The sequence below is a fragment of the Prinia subflava genome, chromosome 9 (genome assembly GCF_021018805.1).
Source record: "Prinia subflava isolate CZ2003 ecotype Zambia chromosome 9, Cam_Psub_1.2, whole genome shotgun sequence".
Classification (NCBI taxonomy): domain Eukaryota; kingdom Metazoa; phylum Chordata; class Aves; order Passeriformes; family Cisticolidae; genus Prinia; species Prinia subflava.
Window position 1 is genome coordinate 22,538,246 of NC_086255.1, and position 24,301 is coordinate 22,562,546.

Genomic DNA, 24,301 nt, shown 5'->3' on the forward strand with positions numbered 1-24,301 from the left:
AGATAATGAGGCAACCATGTACACTCTCTGCTAGTTACCAACAGAGACTTCTCATAATTAAATTAAATTAAATGTCAAGTAAGTTCAATCATACCAATTCCTTGGATTCAGGGATATACACAATTAAGATTTATTTCTATTTATTATAATTCATAACATTTTGTGGAAAGGACTGGATGTAAGCATTAGAGATATAAACAAGGCTAATCAAGACTACAGTCAAACTGCATTTAGTAGGACTCTAGTATAAATTCCATATAAAGTGTATGGCTGCTTATACTTTTTCATGCATCTTTGTTTTGTCTCACAAAGTTGTCCAAGGATAGTGGTTTCCTTATAACATTTTTTTCAGAAACACTGAATAGAAATAGCATTTTTATTGCACAGGAAAACTTCCTGGGGTTTTCCATTTGCCAACAACCTCTGAAATAGTTTAACTGAACTAAACTGAAGCTTAGCTGGAGTCACTTCAACTTGGTAAAAGATGCTTAACATGAACATAATGTATTGAAGACTGAAGATGAGGGGTATTGGCACACACATAACATTGAAGTTTATCCTCTTTACATCATTGCAACTCACATTTTGCCTGGAGTGATTTTAGATAGGCAACATTCCTTATGATTTACAGGAAAAAATCTAAACTAATTTATAACTTAGACAATTTGAGATTCTTCTGAGTATTTGGATATGTTCAGATATGACTACAAAGTAAGGTGTAAATGGGTTTTGACATGAGTCAAAACTTCAGAGAACAATGTTTTCAAAGCTTTTAGATATATTTTTAAGCTCATGATGATAAGAGTCAATTCTTCTCACTTGAACTTATTGAAGGAGTGGAAAAATGTCTGGTTCCCATGTGCAAACAAGGCAACAATGACTGCTGAAGTAAGAGACTTTCAGCCATCAAATATCTTCTTCCACAAGGGAGATACTTTTTATTCCTATCCAAGAAAGTTCTGCCAGCCAATGAAGGGACAATGATGAAATATCAACTTCTGCCTAATGCCATGGATATCAGCCATAATTTCCACTTACCAATGGAAAACTGAGGACAAGCAAGACTGGATGTTGCACAGCACAGCAGTGGCAGAGTTCATCCCATCTTAAGCCACAGATACATATTCTTTATATATGCAATATATACATACAAATATCCCTCTAGGATGTTCATATATAGAAAAAGGTACATATGCACACGCAGTACAGGTACCTATTACTTGCATTACCATTACCTCAGCTTTGAAAATCAGAAGAATCGAGCTGAATTCAGTTTCATCACAGCAAACGGCAACACCCAGATGAACTCAGCATAATGGGAACACTTTCTACCAACTCAGAAACATAATAAAATTTTAATGCTAGTCAGGAATTGAAAACACAATGTGATAATATAAGCTTTTAATTTGAAAAATCTTTATATGGGCTTACTTCTAATTCTGCCTTCCTCCTCTAATATTAAGAATACCAGTAAACAGGCTGATAATATTTACTAATCTTTCAAGCTAGAAAAAGGTGGAATATAGGAGCTGGAACCAATATGATGCTCCAGCTGTTCACAAACTGGAAAATCAATAACTTGCAATATTTAAAGAGTTTCAAAGAAGATGTGAAATCAGACTGGAACGGATATAGAGCAGCATACTCCAGAAACTGCACAGGATTCTGTAAATTAGTTCAAGCAGGAAGAAACACATGAGCGTTTTAGGTGCTTGCAGTATCACTTGCATTCAGTTTAGGAAAATCACCATGGAATTAGGAAAGAGATTATATTTGCAGATTTTAATAAACTCTTTTCAGTTGTAAGAACCATTCCCCTTCTCCTTTATGCAAGAAGGCGAGTGGATCAAAAAGCAAAAGGGGCCAAATGTCACACATTTTCTTGTGCAATGCCATGAGTCTTGCAAAGGTCTCAGGCTCAGTGGGGCTCAGTGATCCGTCAACAGAGCACAATGAATGGGCACATGAACAAGCCCAGAGAAATAAACTTAGACTTTCCTCCCATAACCATCACTTCTTAGTCTTTACTAAGCCATCAAATATTGCCACTCTATCAAGTTCAAACAGTCACCTTTGCTCATTACCTCCTCCCCATGTCCCCATCTACTGGAAACAAAGAACAGTATTTCAAAAGTCTAAAGGTCTTCAAATGTCCTTTTCACCCTGGAAAAGTTATCCAGCTTCACACTTAGCACTTTTTAGGCCATTTTGTTCCAGGGGCTTCTGTAGGCAATTAAAAAACAGAAAGTGTTGGGGGTTTTGGGGTTTTTAATAGGGATAAAGAACAAAAGAGAAACAGTATCAAAATTGTATAATGCAGCTTAAAGACCAAAGCAGACAGAAATGGGGACTCACTTGGGAGTAAAAACCTAAAAAAAAAAAATACAAGCAAAGGAATGGAATGCTAGAATTTCAGATCATCTTGCTTTTAGAGATTCTAACGTAACTTTCTGCATCCAATGAATTGAATATGTGCTTAAATTGGCAAATAATAATGTCATAATACTAGGTGCAATCATTCATTTACTTAAAGCATAGAATTTATAAAAAAGGGATTCCTCCACTCTTGGTCAGGTGAACAGACTAACAACCAAATTAAGTGTTGAGAAAGAGATCTAAGGACATGATAAGTTTTATACCAGCTAAGCTCTAATAGAAAAATAAGTTTAAAATTTCCAATCACAATTAATTCTGTACAATTCAAAACAACAGGATACAAATACAATAAACCTTAGTGTTGGCAGACAGATTTCCTAATTATGCACTGTACTAAGTGTACTGCTAACATTATTTAATTACTTTCTCCACAGAAAAACTCCCTTTAAAATCGGGTTATGCTGACAGTTTGAACAAATTGAAAATGACCTGCATTTCAAAAAGCTGCAAAAACTTTAAGACTTGGGGGATATTTTTGCACATAACACCATTTGTGATGTAATCACAATGTCAGTATTAAACATGACAGAAGAAATGTAAAGGCAAAAAGATGTTAAACCCCTGAAATTGCTTAGCAACAAGGTATAAGTAATATATAAATTCCTTAGCCAGCAGATAAAATACACAGTCTGAGGATTACAGACTCTGCTGCAAGCTAATAACTTACAAAATTATCTCCCTAAAGAAGAGCAGATGTTTGATCATCTGGGTGACTTGAACTGGACTAGACAAGACAGTGTCCAATCAGTCAGAGCATACAGGCAGGTATGACAGCACAGTGATGCTATTATCGCTATCCACACGTCTAAATCAAAGAGGCAAAGGAGTGAATTAAGTGCCCTAAACAATCTCTGCTTTGGGAAAATTGTTTCTTGTGTTGTTTTATATGTAGTACTATTTTAACTGTGTCCAATATTAATATTTAATCTAGTGTACCATCTGAACACAGGGTTTCAAAAGTAAAAGAGGCATTACAATGGATTTTCAGGAGAAACACTTAGGAGTTCTTCATCTTAAATCTTTACCTGTGAAGGAAAAAACCCTCACACAATTCTCTTGTAACAAATGCCAGCAAATTGGCAACATGAATGAGGACAAAACCCTGTCAAGGGACATAAGAAGAATTAAACATCTGAACACCAGAGCTCTGCTACAATGCTAACCATTAGAGTGCAGATAGCTTTGTTAATGATGATATCAGTAAAAAGACTTGTGATTGAAGAAATTCAATTATCATAAAACTTTTTTCAAGAAGGCAAGAATTTCTTCCAAGACAAGGATTATGTTATAGCTGCGGCTTTCAGATGTAACATGTTGTTGAAATAAATATTCTGTGGAATGGCTTGGACTGGAAGGGTCCTAAAGATCATCCAGTTCTAATTTCCCTGCCATAGGCAGGGACATGTTTCACTAGACCAGGTTGGCCAGAGCCCCATCCAGCCTAAACCTTAGAAATTAAGCACGGTAAGATTAACAGTATCTTTTGCTAACCTTATTAGGTTTTTCTTTTCCTCACACTCATGCAACAGAAATTACTTCAACTGTTATGTAATAATATTACTCTTCTTTTCCAAACAGAGGTAAAACAAGAGGCTCCTAATACAATCTGACAGAACTGGCCAGGCATGCTATTTAAAGGTAATACTATTTGAAGGCAGGTTACCTCGTCTGAAAGGGCCAGGGAAAAAACCCTCTGTAGTAACCTGTCTGCACAATAGATCCCACGGGATTTCCCCTCATCCAAGTCAACTTCATGCAACAACAATCATAAAAAAGCCATCTGAGATGCCAAGGAAGCCAGTACTACATGTGTCCAAGTTATCCTTCTGCCTTGAAAGGCTGCAAAGGGTATCACAGATGTAATTTCTCACTGCCAGGTATTCTCTTATATTTTTATAAGGAACTCATAAATCCTTTTTCCTTATTACTACAAGACAAATGGCCAGAATCCCAAAAGAATGGGATATTTCTTCCAAGCAGCATAATTAGGTTAAATAGTCTTACCAATTAAACAGCTAACTGTAGTCATGAGTTTCTGAAACTGGTGTAGTGGAATAAGATCATAAAAAGAATGAAATAAACTCTTCAATAATCAGGCAGAATTGTATCAGTATTCACTTCTGATTTTGGCTATTGACTTCCTGGGTAAACTTCCATTACAGAATTTGAGTTTAGCTCTCATATCCTCCTTGCATCTGAATCAAACTGAAAGCTCTCTAGAAAAGCACTTGCTCATGTTCTTGTATCTTTGCAGTGCTTAGCAAAGCCTAGCTCTGATTTATGACACACAATGAAAATGTTTTTATGCATTTGTTTCCTAAACCTACACAAGGTTTCTTTTATTGACCTTTTTATACCCACAGGGCCTTTGTAAAACAGCAACAGCTACTAATATAGCTTTCTGTTATATTAGTACAGCAAACGCATTCAATGTTTTTAGATAAGATTGATATGACGAATGAGTAGTCATAGAATAAATAAATACATATAAAAACATAAATAATAAGCATAGCCTTTACATTCCAGGCACAAAGGAGAAGAAAGATTTAAGGGGGAAGAAATGAATTTATTGAAAACCTTTATTCTTGGGTTTTTTCTTTCTGAAGCTGGTACATATTTCTGCCTCTTACAGGAAATTTCAGCCCATATATTGTGGTTCTGACACTATCTCTGTCTTTCACGAAAAAGAAAACAGATTTTATTGCTAGTGTTGAACATGGTACACTCCTTCAAATGAAAACCCAACCTGAGAGTTTGTGAGAAAACTGAAAGAAGTAAAAGAAATAGATCACTTTTTCCATGTTAGTATTCAAAAGCAAAGCAATGAAACATTCTTAGCTAACGAGTCGTACCTCAGGGTATCTTGCGGGTTTAAAAAAAATTGGTACCAGATAACTCATTTGCTCTTATAAACTGACTCTCCTGGAAAGACAACTTTTGTCACCTGCACCTGTAACAGGACACCTGTAAGTACAGACATTTTACCCATCATAGTCCTGAGTACTGTACCAGGGGATAGAGGAACTCAAGAAAACAATAAATTTTTTTAAAAAATTCAAAAAAAGGATAAAGTCAATGATTCTTAAGGGGAGGCTCAGTGGCCTGTGCTCATCAACCAACTGAACAAAATAAATCGGATTACTGTGTTCCATAGATGGTAGCATATAACTACATAAAATGTTACTGGGAAAAGCCAAAGGTTGCTGGCTCAACCTAAAAGCAGTTTCCAGATTATGTCTCATAACTATGTAACTCAGATGAGCATTACCACACACCTGCCAGAATTTATGTTAAGCAACTTGTCTTTTCTGGTGTTTTACATGAGTACAAGTTAAATTTCCAACCAGACTTAATTGAAATCATTATGTTGTCAAGCTATTTCATAATATTAACATTGGATTGATAGTCTTTTCATGTAACTATTTCAGAATACTTCTCAAAAGAAATGCTTTGCAATTTACTATGTTAATTAAAACATTACCAGATCTATTGATTTGAAAGGAAATGTTGACACAGTATAATGCTTTCCTTATAAAATGTATTACCTTTCTTACAAGGCTGGCTTTACCTGGCTAAATATGGGGAGCTCTAGAACAGTAGGACAAGAAAAAACCCTGTAATTTTCCTTTTCCAACTACCATAAACTAAGCTGCAATAAAGTCCCATGCGATAAAGTCTTTTTACTTCTAACTGCTGTCTCTATTCAGTGAAATACTGCTCAGTCTATTCAGTGAGACGTCATTGCTGCAATGGTCACATTAAAAACATGTTTTTCTGTAAGTATAAAAATAAAATATTTGAAGAAAGGAAAAGAACCCCAAGCACTGAGTTTTGCATTCTAACTTGCCTTGACCTTGCTTTATCAGACAGCAGCATGAAAGTCTCTACATGGCTGCACTGAAATATTTTATGGAAAAATCTTATTAATAGACCAATTCATAACACCAGGTAGTAGTAGGAAAGTAGGCATGATTTCATACAAAACTTGTGGGTTTTAACAGTTGCCATAGAGCACTGAATCTGTAAACAAATCTAGTAATTTTTTGTCATTTAAACTGCAAGAAGAAAATTCACCTTTGTTTATTTACCATCAAACATTGATTCATCTATGCCACATTAAAGGAAATGAGCATGGCATTAAAGAGAAATGTCCTTAAGACAAATTAAAAAAACAAATCAAGTTATCCAATTCCGCATTTAAAGCGGGTGTCTTTGCCTTACTGTAGTGCAAATGAGCAAGTACCATTTCAAAAGACTAACAAAACCACTAACCAAATCTAATCCCTATACTTTAAAACCTACACATACAGTTTAAGTAAATTAATATTATAGCTAATCCCTGCTCCCACTGGAATCAGCAGAAGATACACACCATCATGAGTTTGTGTTTCCTTTGCTGTCTTTTAAGAACATACTTACTGAAGTACAAAATGTACCAATAGATATTGTTTCCTTGGGAATAACCATCACACAGATGATTTCTGTGTAAGCAGGGGGTCAAGTTCACAGACTTTCAGTTCAGCAGGAAGTGCACTATTGGATAACTGTATCAGAAATCACATTTTGCTGAAACTTACTGGTTCACATTCTCTTCCTACAAAAATGGGAAGAAATAGGTTTGCTAATTTCATGGAATTTTACCAAGGAAAAAATGGCAAGGCTTCCATAGGGGGATACAATTCAGGCTTAGGAACAAAAATGTAATTCTGTAGTCAAACACATGAGAAAAGACCTCATTGACAAGTTTAAAAGTTTTACTAAAATTTCCAGGAACAGTTTTTTATCTTGACGCTCCCCAGAGTTAGACTGGGAGTATGAGCTCAGTACTGCAACACTGAAAAGATGTACAGAAAACTGCAAAAGCTACAGAGAACCATATAAAAACCAGAATGTCCCCAAATTCATCAGAACCTGCTTCAGCCAATTTTTTCCTCAGACTTTAACTGCCACTACTATTAAATATTAATTTTATGTTCATATCTGGTCCTGCCAAGGGAAAGGCTTAACAGAGGTAATTCGGACAGAATTTAATTTCTATTCAGCGGCATCCTATCTTGAGCCTAGAAATTCCCTAGTGGATTGTGGCAGGAGAGTTTTTCTGCTTGGATTTAATTCTAAAGCCTATTCATCTTCCTTTAAAAAAAATCCATAACTAGCTTTACATTACCAATAGGCCTGCACATGTACTCTCTTTAAATTTCTTGTAGGAAGACAGGTGTCTGCAGTTCTGATAAAGTTTCATTTGGCTCTCTGACAGGAACATGCTCTTCCAAATATGTTATTTTCATCCTCCAATATAGCCATCTACATCTGTCCTCAATTAAACCACTGTAAATATGGATTGACTGAGCTAACTTCAATAAAATTACACAGTTAAGTACAAGACCAAAACTTGACCCAGAAGCTAGAAATTAATTTAACTTTATGTTTCAATATGTTTTCAGTCTTACACTTCCTTAGATTTTCCTCTGAACTCTTTTTTAGCATTGTCACGAAGAATCACACCATTTCTGAAGCAAACCAGTAAGTGGGGAAAGGTAACTCAAAAAACACACTTGTCGACACTTCTGTCAGCTAATTTATGCTTTTTAGACATTTTTGGCATTGCTAGCAAATAAAGGCATGTATTTTGTTTTTACAGTTCTTGAAAGTGTAACTGCTTATGACAGAGACATACTCCTGTCAACTTTTTCTACATCGAGACTTTCAAATTCAACTGGTTTACCTTTTCTGCAGTCTAAAAAGTAAAAAACATACAAACACAACAAATAAATATTCAATAACACTTGCAACTAGTACAAGAGGTAGAAATACTAATTATATGGATTCATATTTAATGAATGTTGCCCAGGTAAAGCTAAATTTTTTATAGTCAGTTATTCATATTATAACATTAAGCCACACTTTCACATCTCTCATGCCAAAACTCTTCCAGCATAAAAGACCAGAAAAAAGGTTCAGGAGGCACACACTGTATTCCTTTAAAGTCTAAACCAGAATTCTTGGACATAATGCTACATTCTGTTAGAGAAATCGAAATACTTTGTATCATCCACAAGAATACAACTGTAGAAAATGTTAGGAAATAACAGGCATGTACAATCTCCCCAGAAGTGTGAGAAGCAAAGGTGCACTGTTTCTTGGGGAGAAAGGAACAGTTTCTCAAAACACACTTTTTGTTGTTTGTTTCAATTTAAGGGTAAAGCATGAGAGACTATACTGCATTTCAGACTAACAATCCCTGATCTGAAGCAGAATCCTTGAAACAACCATAGAAACCTCCCAATCTGGTACAGTCTGACACATTCAGCACAAAAGGAAAATATGGTCATGATTAAAGAAGGACCAAGCACTTTGAATGCTTCGGAATAAACCTGCTGAACTGACAACAAAAACTATTAACTCCCTCATTTGCAATATGTGATATGATGAACCAGCAGATAATTAGTAATTCATCTTACAGTACTCAAGTTGTATCACATGCTATCACATCAAAAAGAGCAAAACAGCATGCTTTAACTTAATATAAAGTGAACTGGCTGAAACACTCATTAAGAATAACAAAAAATCTAGAGAAAAATGGTGTCATTAATTCCACCCTCCTGAGTTTCCATCAGGTGAACACAGAGCTTTGCGATGTCTAGCAAAATTCTCTCTGTAGAGTATTTTACTGGCAACTACATGTTACATCCCTATAAAGTCCATGCTGCCATGATTTGCTGACAAAAGGTTGGGAGTCTTAAAATTCCAATCCAACCGTATCAAATGGGGATGTCTAATTTAATGCAAAGAGATCACTTAACAAAAAACAAACAAAAAAAAAAACCCCCACAAACCCAACTGCACCAAACCAAGCTTAAAACTGTTTCTTCTATGCTTTCTGCATTACTAACAAAAACAATGGACCTTCTTATATAAACACCTAAGTAACACTAAAATACCAATACTCATGTCAAGTCACAAGTTCTTGCAATATTAAAACTTATTTAAAACAAAATGGGAAAGAAGATTCATACATACTCATCACTATACCTGTAAATGAGACTTAATAATAGATAATAAAGCAATTTTCAATTACTATGCTAATTGTGAAAGTGTAACAAAAATGAAGACTTTGAGATTTTTCATATATTCCTATTCCTTGAATAATCAATAAGTAGAGATTTCATTACGAGTGCAAACACCTGATGTCAGTATTCTTAGCTACAGGAGGTAAGACAAGACTCAAGTCTCTCTCAATCCAATGCTTATTTTGTGGCAAACTAAAAGTTTTCAATCTTCATTTTACGCTTATTCCTGTAATTCCATATCATTGAATTAACTCATGATAACTCAACTAATTATATAATTTCCATTTTATAAAACCAGATTTAACTTTTTTCTTACTCTACAAGATACATCCTCTTAGTGAAATAAAGGCAAGCTTTTCATTTGCAGAAATAAAACAGTGGGTTTGGATATGCAATGGAACTGCATCATTAAAAATTTGGTCTTTCATAACAAGAGCCATCAGCTATAAAGAGACCATGAGCAACTAGTGTTGATGCCCAAGGCTTTTTTCAAAGGAGAATACATAGTAAGTCTAATGGACTGGCAAGGAAAAATTCAGATTGTTTATCTGTCTGCACCTATCAGTCCCGAAAGAGATTTTTAAAAAAGCAGAGGTGCAGAACAAAAGCATGAAGGAAAAGAACCTGTATAGTAAAAAATATTTTGATATATGAGTACACAATCTTCAAATGCATAATATGGAAGTAAAAATCATTCATGTATAGGTACACAAAAATTTATATAAAGAAGATAAATGCATTTCATAATACTAGACTGATTTAACTATATAAGACAGAAATTTATTTTGGACCAGAAAATGTGTATTAGGAGAGGAAAAAAAAACCCACAACCAAATTATTAAATTCCTGATTTCACTACTTTTAAAAAGCTGATTTCAATGCTTTTGACAAGCATGGGTAATTAACCTGAACACCAGATTGCACAGAAACAAAGGAGGAATACAAAGTTTAGTTGCATGTTCAAAGTCATGTTTGTTATACCTGAGAACAGAAAATATGTCAACCTTCAGCAGTCACATGCTACAGTTACTGAATTCACACTGCTCCCCAAATTTTTGAAGAGTGACAAAAAATGCTTAGGAAATTAAAAGTTTCTGTTAAGGACTATTCAATCTATCGTGAATCCTCTAGATGATACTTCAAAGAGAGATGAGTTGTCTGCCCAACTAACTCCTCCAAAAGCTTTAAGGCAGTAGCTGACAACCTCTTCCAGCCTGGAGAAACTTAAAATTTTCTACTGTACTTACAAATACCAAACAGCAACTGTAAACCTATCATTGGTTCACTTTATGTCCTTAGTTACTTTTCACAGCCACCTGAAACAGCAAATTGAAAACCACCAACTTACCCAAAACAATTTTGTAGCATTTACCATGAGAGAAAACAAGGCAAATCATAAATGTAATCTATAGGGAAATTATTACAACATTTTTTCCAGATTGATACAAAAATACCTACGGGTTTCTCCAAAACTTTTCTGTTAAGCATGATATGCAAACCTTTTATGTTCCACATGCTGATCTATATTGCTGTTTTGTAATAGGGAAAAAGCTTCAGATTCACATCTAATTCATTATTTTTGATATTCTTTTAAAATCCTCTAAGTATACCAGAAAACATCTTTCAAACCTTGTCTGGCAGTGTGCAGCTTGATCATATTTATTGAAGCAAATCAGACATAAGCATCAATGACAAAATTTGCTCTGGCCATGGCTCAGAACAAAAAACACAAAGCTGCAGCCTTGAAAAAATAAATCTGAGCAAACCACTATAATTTTCAAGGAATATCCTGTTGAATTTCTTGGAGCAGAATGTAAAATTCTCTGATTTTGCTGAAAAAACAGGACTGTCCAGGTTCTGTTTTCACATGCATGGGTCTAATCTGTAGCATGGAAAGGAAACAGCAGCATGGAACACTGCGGGACAGCCCAAAGACACTCACAGCCCACACAGGTCAAGTGCCAACTGCCCTGATGCCACACTCTCAAAGGCTCCATTCAACCTTACAGCATTTGAGTTGGCTAGGTTTAAAAATCCAAAACAAAGCTGAAGCTGCAAGACTGGAAGTTGCAAGACTTACCCCCCGTCATAATGAACAGATTTAAAAATAAGGAAAAAATATAAAATTAAACAGCTGACAGGGGTAATAGAAACAATTTGAAATGTCATTAAACTGCTGACAATATACTTGTTACCAAGATACATAGCTATACTTTCTCAAGGGACATTCAGCACTTTCAGAATACATGTTACATTAAATATAAGGATTAAATATAATGGCTGACAAGAACCAAGAGCTTGGTATTCTGCAGCAGGCTCATGACAGTATCACATTTTGTATATCACAACAATCAGATGGCTCACTAAAATCCACTCATCTCTACTGAAGTAATTTTTGCAAGATTTTACCCCTGACAGGCACAAACCGATTTTTTTTTAACAGTCTGTAGGAGTTAGATGTTTTTCAATGAGGGGACTGTGGGCATCTGACAGAAGTGGAGGGCTTAGTTTGCACGCAGGCTGCACAAAGCAGGATCGGGTTCCACATTTCACTTTTAGTCCCCAAGTGGTATCCCCACTCTAAGCAATAAGTACACTGTGTTTGAAATATTAAGTTTGGACCAGAAATAGAGGAAGAATGAGGTTATATTTCCTTTCCCATTCTATATTTATCCTGCCTCAATTAAGTGAGCTTTGTGACCCCCTCTTCACCGTCACAGTTAGCAATTCCATAGCTCATACGAAGGCATGGCATTACATTGCAGAAATTGCCTTTTCACCCAGCTATCCTAGACAGTTCTGATGAACAGACGCATTCTTCACAAGACTGAAAGAGCCACCAGGACATTCCAAACTTGTGAAAAGTTCTGTCTCTTGCCCTTTTTTGCCCATCTTCCCTACTCAAAGCATTTCTCCTAGCTTTATCTCAAGATAAAGGAAGGCATCTGCAGGATGAAGATTCTAACTAAGAAGGAGGAGCAGAATGATTCAAGCAGACAAGAAAGTTTCTCCCTTAAACTCATGGCATTTTGCTGTGGATTTATGGCAGGTTCTGAGAGCTTCCAGCTTCAAGGTGAAACACATGGAACAGGCAGTTAGCATTCCCTGATTTTTATGTCTAATTGACAACTGCTCCATTCCAGTTTCTGCCATTAGATTACCTGCTGCCATTTCAGAAAGACAAATATAGTGATACTACTGCTTCAGACTGAACCGAGCCTTCCAAACCTTACCAATACAGACAGCAGACTTCACAGGAAAAGTGGGACTTCCTGCAGCTTTAGTAGTAAGCTTTGAAGTTGTCTCTGCTGCAGGATTTGAAGCTGAAACAAAACATTAATTAAAGCAGAGAAGACTCTCCTCTGCCAAAGCAACACAAATTTAAGGAGCCACACAAAACTATTGATACCAGGAAGGAGATGTTGAGAACATTTCTTGGGAAACCTGTGAATTTTCAAGTAAATACCTAAAAACAGTTTCAGAAAGAAAAAAAAAAGTATATAAGAAGGAAAATGAAACTGATTTTGACAGAAAATATTTTGTATGAAACTTTTGCTGAACATCAAAATGGAGATTTTTCTTTTTACCACAAGTTTAGCAGTTTTTTTCCATTTACCCCACACCTCAGAACAAATCACTGATAGCAGGAGCTGTACAAAAATATACACAGAATTTTCTTCCAAAATATTCATTATCACATCAGTGTTTTGATTACATGCCCAGTTTTTTCAAATACCCTAAACACAAAGAAAAAAAAAAAAAAAATAAAAACCCCAATATTATCAACTGCATCATCAGAGCAGGCCTCCATGTAGGAACAGCACAAATGCCTTAGGGGAAGCCATCTGTCTCCTCTAGTGGGCTTTGTAAACATGCAGAATTGTGTTTGCATCTTTTGTTCAATACCTAGCCATTGTCAGTGGCCCATAGGTGGAAGGTAAATTCCCCCTGTACCACGCTCTTATCACGAGGATGAACACAGGATTACCAGAAGGTACATTGCTATATTTACACACTTTCATGCTAGATTTATGTAAGAAACAAGTAGTAAAAACTTCCCCTTGTGTTTGACATGCATATACAGCGATACAGGTTATTAATGGTGATGAAGTCTTACAACAATTTTTCAACAGTGAAGACTTGTATAACGCAAATTTACCTAAACCAGCTTTGCCACCTGAATAGCAACCACGTTCTTGACTTTCTCCATTCAAAACTTGACACATGATTCTAAAATGCGTTTGCTTTTCTTCATTTTAATGACAGAATGCCATGGATACCTTAATTTAGACAAGAAAGGAAGTGGTACTTGCAAAAAATGTTAGCAGAAGATATTTATTCCCACTGTAGGAAAAGTCTCATACTTTTAAATACTGTTAAAAATGGTTTCTGTAAACATGGTCAACTATCTAGAGGTCACAAAAATTGCTGCAGCACAGCCCAGAGCCTGAAGATAACTTTACAGTGGGTAACTTCCATAGCAGCAGCTATAACCTGACTGAAAATAAGGCAGACTAGGCTACAGTGAGGCCTGGCTTACAAAAGGGAAACCTATAAAAATTAGGAATTTTAATTAAGATAAATTTCCTACGTGATGTAGACACTAATTTTCTATTTTTCCACCTTCTGAGCTAAGAATTAAAATCCAATGTTTTAAGTCCAGTTCTGAGTATATTTCACATCATTTCTTTATGAAATGTACTGTTTATTTTCTTGATTTTACCAGTACATGTACCTTATGCTAGCCTAACCCATCCTTCACATAGCAGTACTTAAAACTGGTAACATTGAGTAGAAAAAATACTGTTTAAGTTTGATTAGACATATAATTCATGAACAACCTCATAGCAAAGAAAATTTAAGATTAGCATATGTTAATCATAGAATATGCTGAATCTGAAGGGATGCATCAGGATCATTGTGTCCAACTCCTGGTCCTCCACATGACAGTCCAAGAGTCACCATGCACCTGAGAGCGTTCTCCAAAAGACACCAAGAAAAAAAAATACTAAAAGCAAGCTGGTGGTGAAAGAATTTAAGTCAGCCACTTTTATTCCCATATTACAGGGTCACAGCTGATGAAAAACTGCGTTCTTGGTCCTAGATATCACCTCATATGGAGAAGTCAGTGTGCTCTTATTTTTATTATTTTAGTTTAACCATTACATTCTTTAAGTACAAGACCCACTGAAACTACAGCAGTTTCCCTAAAAAACACAAAGTACAGCAATGCTACATCTACCTGTAGTACCTACATGCACAACTTAATACTGCCATTTTAAAGACATGTGCAATAGAAAAACTTTCTCACAAGACTCTGGGCGCAGCCCACCCTTTGATCCAGAACAAAAAAGCCCCCAAAAAAAAACCCTTGCCACTGTCAATAACAAATAAATATTCAGAAAATGCATAACTGGAATTTAAACAAGCTGCAGTTACCATAGAAACTAACAAGACTTACTCAACACTTCCTACTCTATTCCATTATCATTATCTCATGAACTTTCATGGAGAACATTGTTCCTATTCCTATGGAAACCCTGGAAATAGCCCACATCATTGTCACAGATTAAGGCAATCTAGAACTCATCTCTTGGATTCATTTATGTGCCACCAAGGCCTATAAAAGATGAAAAATAACTCAACAGACAAAGTTCATTTCTCTGCAGAGATGAGCAGAATCTAAACCATTCCCTGTGAACAGTAGGTAGGTAAGTACCAAACACTGACAAGCAGTTTATAATAATCTCCAATTATAAACCAAACTCCAATTATTATAAACTCCAATTATAAATCAAAAAAGCATATAAAATCCCTACATATATTTCCCAGGAAAATTTACTATAAATACTTATATAATTAAAGATCCACTGATTTTCCCCAAACGAGTTGTGAGGCCCTCTACCATTTTTTAATAGCTCTTCAGAAGTCCAGTCAAGGGTCTACAGCTTTCCATAGATTGAACCGTGTCAAATTCAACAACACACGTATGACATTCTTCTGTATATCAACCACTCCATCTAATTAAAGAAATCTTTTTCTTCTTACTCAAATGATATAATTTCAGGAAGCAAAAATCAGTTCATAAACATGTTTAATTTCCTGCATCTTGAGATTAATTATGAATGTGTCTGATTCTTCTTTGAGAAACCCACCTGAGAAACCTGATACTTCCATCATCTACAGCATTTTACAGCACTTCAAAGTAAATCAGTATCTCCCTGAAATGATTTTAAGTAAACTGTTACCTTTTACTGTTATTTATATTTATGCCACTCAACATCAAATGCAGAGAGAACTGCATGGGTTCAATTAGCGTGTTCTTAAATTGTGTGCTTATGCAATTTAACGTGGACACATTTTTAAATCAAACATTGTTTAAGAGCAAAAGTCACATTTTCAAAGGATGTGGCACCAATAACATGTTCTAGTCATGATTCTCAAAGTTAAAGTATGAGGAAAAACGATATTCTGGCCACAGAACTGTAGGCACCATGCTTAGCCAGCTGCACTACTTCAAAAAACAAAAACAGTTTGTAACTGAAGGACATTCTGCATCTCCTTATACAAATCTCTTCCTCCAAAGCCTGCCCTTCAGATGAAAATGGGTAATGTAAATACTTGTTTGTGCCTAAACCACTTATGAAATGTAAGGAATAGAATTTAGCTGCTAAAGCAGTAATAATGTCTATTTCTATTTCAGTACTTTATTATATTTACATAAACTATCAAAACAATTTAGTATTAGTACAATCCCATGCACATGCCACTTTTACATCTCTTACAAGACAAGAATTACAGGCTAGGAAACAGTTGACATGATGATAAGCAAGTGACGGTGAAATGCTTTGAAAATTCAATAGTTTAACTATTTAAAATCTCCATTTGCCACTTCTCATGATGCTCCCAACAACAGAAAGGTTTTTATTTCTCCTCTTTGTTTAGTCTTTAAATGTAATTTTCCTTCTAATGAATGAAATGGGAGTAGAGGAGGTGACAAATATGGTTGGGTTTTCTTAACACTCATTTCAGGTACAGAACCCTTCCTTCCCTCACAACCAGCAATGAATTAAACATTTTTAAGAAAACTAGTGTGGAGGAGAATCATCTCTATCCAAGACTTCAGTGTTTGTCTCTGAATGGATTAAATAGTTTAATTCATTGTCTCCAATGACCCAGACCATGAATTACAAACAACATCCCTTACTTTCCAGCAGATGCACTAAAATACATGATTTTGTAAATTATATTGGAAAAAGAATTATCTTCTGACTTAAAATTTTTCAAGTAGTTCTATGGCTACAATGTTGCCTAAGGCCTTCAAGTCTGCATCTGTTGTATAAATAGAAATATTTTATTTCACTAGAGAATCGTACAAATGGTCTGATGTCAATGTAAATGTCCAATCTTGTACTACAGTACAAAGTTATAACCTTCTAACCATGTATGTTTGTCTTGTATTTTCCATACTGTTGGCCCTTATTTTCTTCACCTGTGGGTAGCCAGAAAGTTTAAAAATTACAGAGGTAATTATGGGAGCACCCACTACTTAAATATTTGTTTCAGTAGTCACAAAGCACCTAGAGAAACTAATACAATATATTAGAAAACTGTTTTGTAAGGTTACTAAAGAAGAAATAAAAGCTAGATCAGACACGTTAAAGATATGGTGACAGAACCAAAAGAGTTCCAAAAAGGAGCCCTTTTAGATTCCACAAACAGCACTTGACATTCCACTAAGGCTCATGGTGAAGAAAATGCCTGTCCAGGTAAGAATAATGATGGGAGTTTTTCCCATGAGCAGAAAGCACAAATAAGCTTCTACTTTACACTGATGTGTGTTTCACGCTGCGCTAACTTATCTCCCTCACTTCTCAAATAAACCCAGGCAGCAGTCCCACAATAGCCTTCAGATAATCACACTGAACTGAACTTCAGTTTTAACTCTTTTCCCAGGTCCATCTTCACTGGACTCTTCCTAAACTTTTTTATAAACACTGGATGTATAATATTAATTTTCATTTAAACTCACAGAGTAAAAGTGCACTACATATTTTTTTAGCTGCAGATATCTCGTACAATTTTGATTTCAGAGAACTATGAAATCACCAATTCTTTTTCTTCAGAGGAAAAACAAATTCTGCACTTCAATTCAGAAATATAGTAGCTTGTAAACTGTATTAAATTAGTAGTAATCCATGATTAATTTCTAATATGTTCAATCAATACACTTCAATGTAAACATTGATTTGATCTCAGAACATCCTATATCTAAAAATAATGAGAATATTACCCTCTAGTATGAATTTTCATTGAAGCAGTTAACCTTTAGCAAATATTCTCAGAAAGTCAAGATTAAATGAACAGCCAAATGTTCCATTCTGGAAATAATCCTCCATAAATTATATCCTGTCAATTCAAATACTGAATTTGACAAGTACTATATTAAAATAAATGTACCTTGTTTTCTAAACTGACCAAAATTAACTTAGAGGTTCCATGCATTGCTACTTATTTCTCAGATGGTCAGGCATATTGATAAACCCAGATGTGCAAAATATGTGCTGTTATACCTTGACAAGCCTATAAATATACTCTCAGAAATAACCTAACCCAGTGACATTGGCCAGCTGGTCCTTTATAAAATGCAATATTAAACTTAAAAAAAAAAACCCAAAAAACAAAAAACAAAAACAAACAAGGAAAAAAATGAAGTCAAACATGGTTGAGTAAGTTTTCCCACTACAATGAAGGAATATGCATTTTACATTATGTATATTAGGTTTTGGTCCCAATTGTTGGTTTGTATCTGTGTTCACATATAGCCCAGTAAAATCAACACAGGGCAACTTCTGACTGCAGAGGTGGGAGCAGAGGACTCTGGGTTTGGGGATTTCTAGCCTTGATATGTAAATTGGAACTAGAAACATGACTTGAAGGTTTTTCATTTTTAATGCTGAAGATGCCAGGAAACATACAAAATGCCATTTTTTAGAAGACAATCACTAAAATACTGTCAATATGGCAGCTGCACATAGGAGACATGTAGTGCTAAAAGCACCAAGGGAACACGCTTTCCAGCTATTGATAAAAGTCAGCAACTAACAGTAAAAAAAGCAAAGAATTGTATTTTTAGGAAAAATAATCAAAATACTCTTCAAGCAGAAACAAACAATACAGTGGCAATTAAGTCACCTCAACTTTTTGCTGTAGAAGGCTTGATTAAGAAATACAATCTCTTTTCTTCTCCTCCATTCCTTCACCCATCTAAATAATTACTCTATAGCCCAAAACTGACTCACCCTAAAATATCTCCTAACCAAAGTTAACAATCAAAGACACAAATCTTTTCAGTTTAATCCAAATTAGTTACAAAGTTTCACTGGGATTCTCTGAAGTTTTAAATGTGATTTTAGCTTCTAGTTGTAAGCGCATTCTAAAAGAAATCTAATCAAAATTACATAGGAGACACTTTTTACTTCAGTGAACTCCACAGAAAACTTTCGCATTTTAGTATTTGACAATGCTCCAAAGCAATTATGTTTAAATTTTATGTTTTAATAAAACTAAAACATTTTTTCCCTTTAAACCACATGTTATCATCTGTCTCCATTTGATACATAACTACTCACAGGTTTGAAGGATTTCTATGCCAATAAAGAAAAACATGAAGAGAATATAAAATCATTATTAGTCTACGGAATATATCACAAATCTCATTACATAGCCAATTCAGTCTTGTCTTTGCTTTACAGTTCTGACCACTCTCTACATTTGTGACACTGGGCCTATTTTCCAAATTTGCTTCTGTTCTTCCAAGCACAATTTTACTTTCAGGCAAAAGAGGTCTATAGTTTTAAAACGAAATTAATCAATTTGCTGTTTGTAGTTCAAAATCACGGCACTAGACTAGTGAAATAGGCTGGGGAATGGACTGGCAGTCAGTTTTTCTTAGCTGCTGTCTCTGCCTCTCTCTTGCAGTGGGAATTCGCCTGCTATTTACAGAGAAAATTGGGATCGACTCAGTGCTGATGCAACAAAGCAATCAAAAATCCTCCACTAATGCTGGAACACAGTGCTCCTTAAAAACGGTCTTTAAAATAAAAACGTAGAAAATCATAGAAAACTTACAAGTACTCTGCCAGTTAATGTCTGGGCAGATATCATGACTCCTGCCCAATCCTTCACAGACGTCATCCATCCCACTTCTGCTGCCACATTCTCCTCTTTTTCATCTGTTGGTTTGCAGGCTCCATCTGCCTGTGTATCTCCACCACCATTGATCTTCTGGGCCTCCTGCAAAGTAAGTATTTGGGTTAGTTAACATTTAGCAATTTGACAGTGAAAGCCAGTACATAGGTAGAGCCAAGAACTGCTATAAAAACCAGAAAATCTGTCTTCCTGGATCCCTGCTAGGTGAAATTAAGGACCTCTCTTCATCTCTTCAGAAATCAGAGAAACAGAAATATTCTGTAAGGTACCAGGCTAACTAGATAATAATACTGTCCTTGACATTACATCTTGGAAACATATACTCAACACCAAATATACTATATGTTCCTTTGTTACAAGCAACATAATTGACAACAGCTCTGTACGTAATTACAGAGCTACACAGAAATGAATTTGTCAGACATACACTGAAAGACCTTTTGATGCATCAGTTCAAAATCATACATACTAGGTGTGAACACAATTTATGTACAATTTTAATTTCCTATCACTATAATTAAGTATCTGAGTAAACCTTCACCAAGAAGCATGATGTAACAAGACAGCAATTATCAAGTGTGAGGGGAATAAAATCCATCATAAAGAATCTGCAGGGAGCTGCCATGCTATCAGTGAACCTGTGTTTCAATGAAAGTGTTTAATATACCACAGGCACTATTCTGTCAGTAAGTGGCTCTCACAGAATGAAGAGCTAGAAATTAGAGGAGCCTCAGCTGCATCAAGCTCTCTGATGAGTCACATGCACTGGAATTCATATCGGTCTCTCATGGATGCTGCAGCAAAGATGTTGTGCTCTGTAACTGCCTGAGATGTGCTACAGTCATGAGTGCTGCACAAACATCAAGGGAAACGACAGGAAAAGCCAGCATGGATGGTTTAAATCACATCACATGCAGAGTATCAGACTGTGCCATGAGCATGCCTTTGGTGGCAGCATAATACTAATGACTTCCTGAATACTTGACAAGTTATGCTAACGAAAAATAGCAGAGGCAGCAAAATTCAGTGCTGAAGCAAGTTCTGAGCACTAGATCTGCATTAGTGTTCCAAGCACTCTGCACAGACCAACAGCTTGGAAGATATTGTTTATAGATTACCTGTCTGTAGGCCACTAAGCAGGAAATCGCTTGCCATTAATCCCCTTTGGAATATCTTTACACAAGCAAAGATGCTTGATGCTGGTTATGTGACTATTGCTATAGCAGAAATACAATCCTGTGATGGTCAAAACCCATAGGTCTGAGATGGCCTTGAAGACACAGCCAGACATAAGGGTACAGGCACTTCCTGAGAGTACCACTGAGCTAGTAAAGCAATTTCATTGCTTCTGTCTGCAAAGAACAGCAGAACAACACCAAAAATGTAATATGGAGACCAACAATTGTTTTTAGAGAAGCTCAACATTGCAACTTAATTGGCTAATGAGATTCTTTTTTCTCTGTTAGTTTCCCCCACAGAAAGCAGGCTCCATGTTCTTACTAGCGAGTACAGCACAGTGTGATGTTACTATATTGATGATAACAAATTATTCAGAGTTACAACACTAATTCAGTGCACTTCCCAAGCAAATAACGCAACAGAAGTTTAAAATTACTTTGTATTTGCATAACCGGACCTCATCCACTGACAAATTTGGACACGGTGAATCAGATGTTTTGCACTCGGCATTATTGAAAGACACATCCTGTGCTGCACACGCACAGAGCACAACCTACAGGAATGAGCTCACTGCCGAGGACAGCGACGAACGGCACGGAACGAGGCAGTGCCTGGCTGGAGCCAGCCGGGCACCCAAAGCAGCACAAACCCACAGCCATCGGCCCCAAAGAAATGCCTTCACCATGAGGGTTTTGATTATAAACCAGCAAAGAGAAAACTGGGCTCTGTACTCCAAACAATATGGGAGCTTAGGCAACCTAGACAAATCTCCAAGGCCTCACTGTCCTAGCTGCTGTCCCCAGGGTCTCTGCTGACTCTGACACCCAGGACACCTTTCAGCCCGTCCTTCCCAGCCCTGGTGAGCCCACAGCCTGTTCCCCTGGCCCGACCCCAGGCTGCCATCCCGGGCTGGCCAGGAAGGCTCCAGGCCAGGGCCGTGTCCCACCACCCCAGCCAAGGTGCGGGGCGGGCCCCGGGCCACAGGAGCCCCACAGTCCAGACAGCTACAGACTGCCTAAAACAACACAGGTGAGATTTCCTCCCTCCTCCCACCAGTTTCTCTGCCTTTTGTAACTGCTAGAGCTTGTCTTTCTGACCTGTAAGCTTCACACACCACCTTTTGCTCCACGGTCCTCCTCTGAATTGCACAGTCAGCTTTCATACTCTGTTCAAGTTTATACTGAATGAATTTATGTGGTTTTCATAGTAAAGAGGTATAATTATCTCTTCCTCTCAGATAAGAAACTGAGGTGGTGATTAGGTGTCTAACTCAGCCACTAGAGAAGTCACTGGCAGAATCAGGAAGAAATCAGTCTTTTTTGATCTTTTCACCCAGAAAACCTTGTTTAAAGGTGCACAAATGCACACCTTGCTAAAAATCCTCACAACCTTGCTATAGAAAGTCAGAGAACTACAGATCACTGAACAAAAAGCTGAATGCAAAAGTCAATTTTATGTTAGTAAACTTGTAAGTGTTAAGGTTAGAAGATTTTTTTATTGTGTACATGTTCCTTACACCCAATCTTCTTGTCAATAGATGTGATTGCTCATAAGACATAAAAATAATTTAAAATAACCTAGCACTCAAATGAAACAGTAGGCAATTTACTTAATCAAAAGAGAAAGGTAGCTTTTATATTTTGAAACAGTTTCCATAACCTGCAGTTCTTTTACTGTATTGACTTTTGGTTGCCAATAGAATAGAGCAGTAAAACATGACAAATCTTTTAGTATTTGATTCTCTAAAGGTATTAAAGTCTTTAATACATTTGAATGGCTATATTTCTGTATTTATACTACTTATTTCACCCCCATTAAAATCTCCCTACCATATTATTTCTTAATTAAAATTTAAGTAAAACAATCATCCCCTGCCAAGTATGATTTGGAACAGAATCTCATAATCAGCCTAGCCCTTGCCATTATTGTAGCTATAATTAATATGCAGATTAGCTGCTGTTATGTAATATTTGTATTCAGTTGGGACATTTTATATTTTTCATCTGCATGGCCAGCCTTTTATCTTACTTAATTGGCTGTTAAGTATTGGGAAAAGTTCATCCCTAAGTCATTATGCAATTGTGCAAAGATCACTAAAGAAGGTTTAAGGGCTGCTTTTTTTTATATTGAACATAAAATTCAGTCCTGTTATTAAGTGTATAGTCTTGTTTCATTGCTATTTCCTCATTTCAAAGCATTGTGTAACCAACACCAACACCTGAAAAAGGTGCTTAAAATAATAACATGACCATGATGATAGTTGCTTAATTATTTACAAGTTGAACATAAGTAAGGGATCTTTACCCACTGTGCTTACCAGTTTTCATTATTTTAATTACTTGATGACAAGAACATGCAGGTAGATCCAGTGAGATGCAGTATATTGTGAAATACATATTTCCTGAACTTAATGACTAAATGGAAAAGAGCGTGATGACTTGGTGTGTACAGGAATCAGTACTCAGTGTTCTACACTGGCTTAACACAGACCTGGACCAGAAACTTCAATAGTTTGTCTTCTATTTTCAGCAAGAAATATTGATTTAGATTACATAAGTTCTGGGATTCTTGAGCACAGTCACCTTAAGAAAGAAGAACATAAAAGGCAAAATTCACTCAGAAACTGTTAACAGTTTTTGAAATGTAGTCCTGCCTTTTCCATTTCACCTCAAAAATATCTATACAAACATTCAATCACTGCACAGACACCTCATCCAAGAACTCAGGACAACAGAAAATAAAATCAGAAAATTCTTATGAAACCTTAAAACAATCTAAGAATGATCTGTGCTTTTAAAGGGCCTAAAAACATAGGACACCATTAAGACAACCTGGAATGCACTCTCTGGTGTATGGTACTGAAAAAACTTTGTATCTTGTTAAAATATGTTTAAAAACATATGAAACAGCCAGTCAATGTGAGGGAAAGACCTGGGTTGAAGTGTGGTGAAACAAAGAAAATGATTAGATAATCTCATTTACCTAACATGTAACTAGCTGAAAATCAGACAAAAATCATTAAGTATCACCTTTAATGAGATACAGAGCACTGAGTCATGCCCACATCACTCAGGAAAAAGTAGTATGCTCGATTTATCAGATGTTTAAAAACAGTAACACCAGTGAGGCCAACACAGTATTGGCCTTTGAACTCTACTCTAGACGAGATGAGAAAGGGCCTCTCAGAATGGGAGCTACTCCTAGGTTAATGCACGCAGTAGTAATACAATAAGAAAATACAGTTTGGAGCAGTTAGGAAAAGGCTGCTTTTATAATGCCAGTAAATAGCAATTTCATCTCTGTTAACTGCCCTTCAATTAACAGCATGGCATTCCTAGAGCCTGGCATTTTAGGAAATATTTTATATCACATTACCAACATAGGATAAGGGCCATTCTTACAAA

At 36.0% G+C, this 24,301-nt stretch overlaps 1 protein-coding gene across 11 annotated transcripts in view; it reads right to left on the reverse strand.

Annotated features, from left to right (window-relative positions):
- Positions 1-24,301, reverse strand: part of KCNMA1 (potassium calcium-activated channel subfamily M alpha 1) — a 423,839-nt gene that overhangs the window by 285,035 nt on the left and 114,503 nt on the right. For all 11 annotated transcript variants that reach the window (XM_063405917.1, XM_063405920.1, XM_063405918.1 and 8 more), the window contains one exon: positions 19,638-19,802. In XM_063405917.1, coding sequence (XP_063261987.1) covers positions 19,638-19,802 — 165 coding nt within the window. The remainder of the gene's footprint in view (positions 1-19,637; positions 19,803-24,301) is intronic.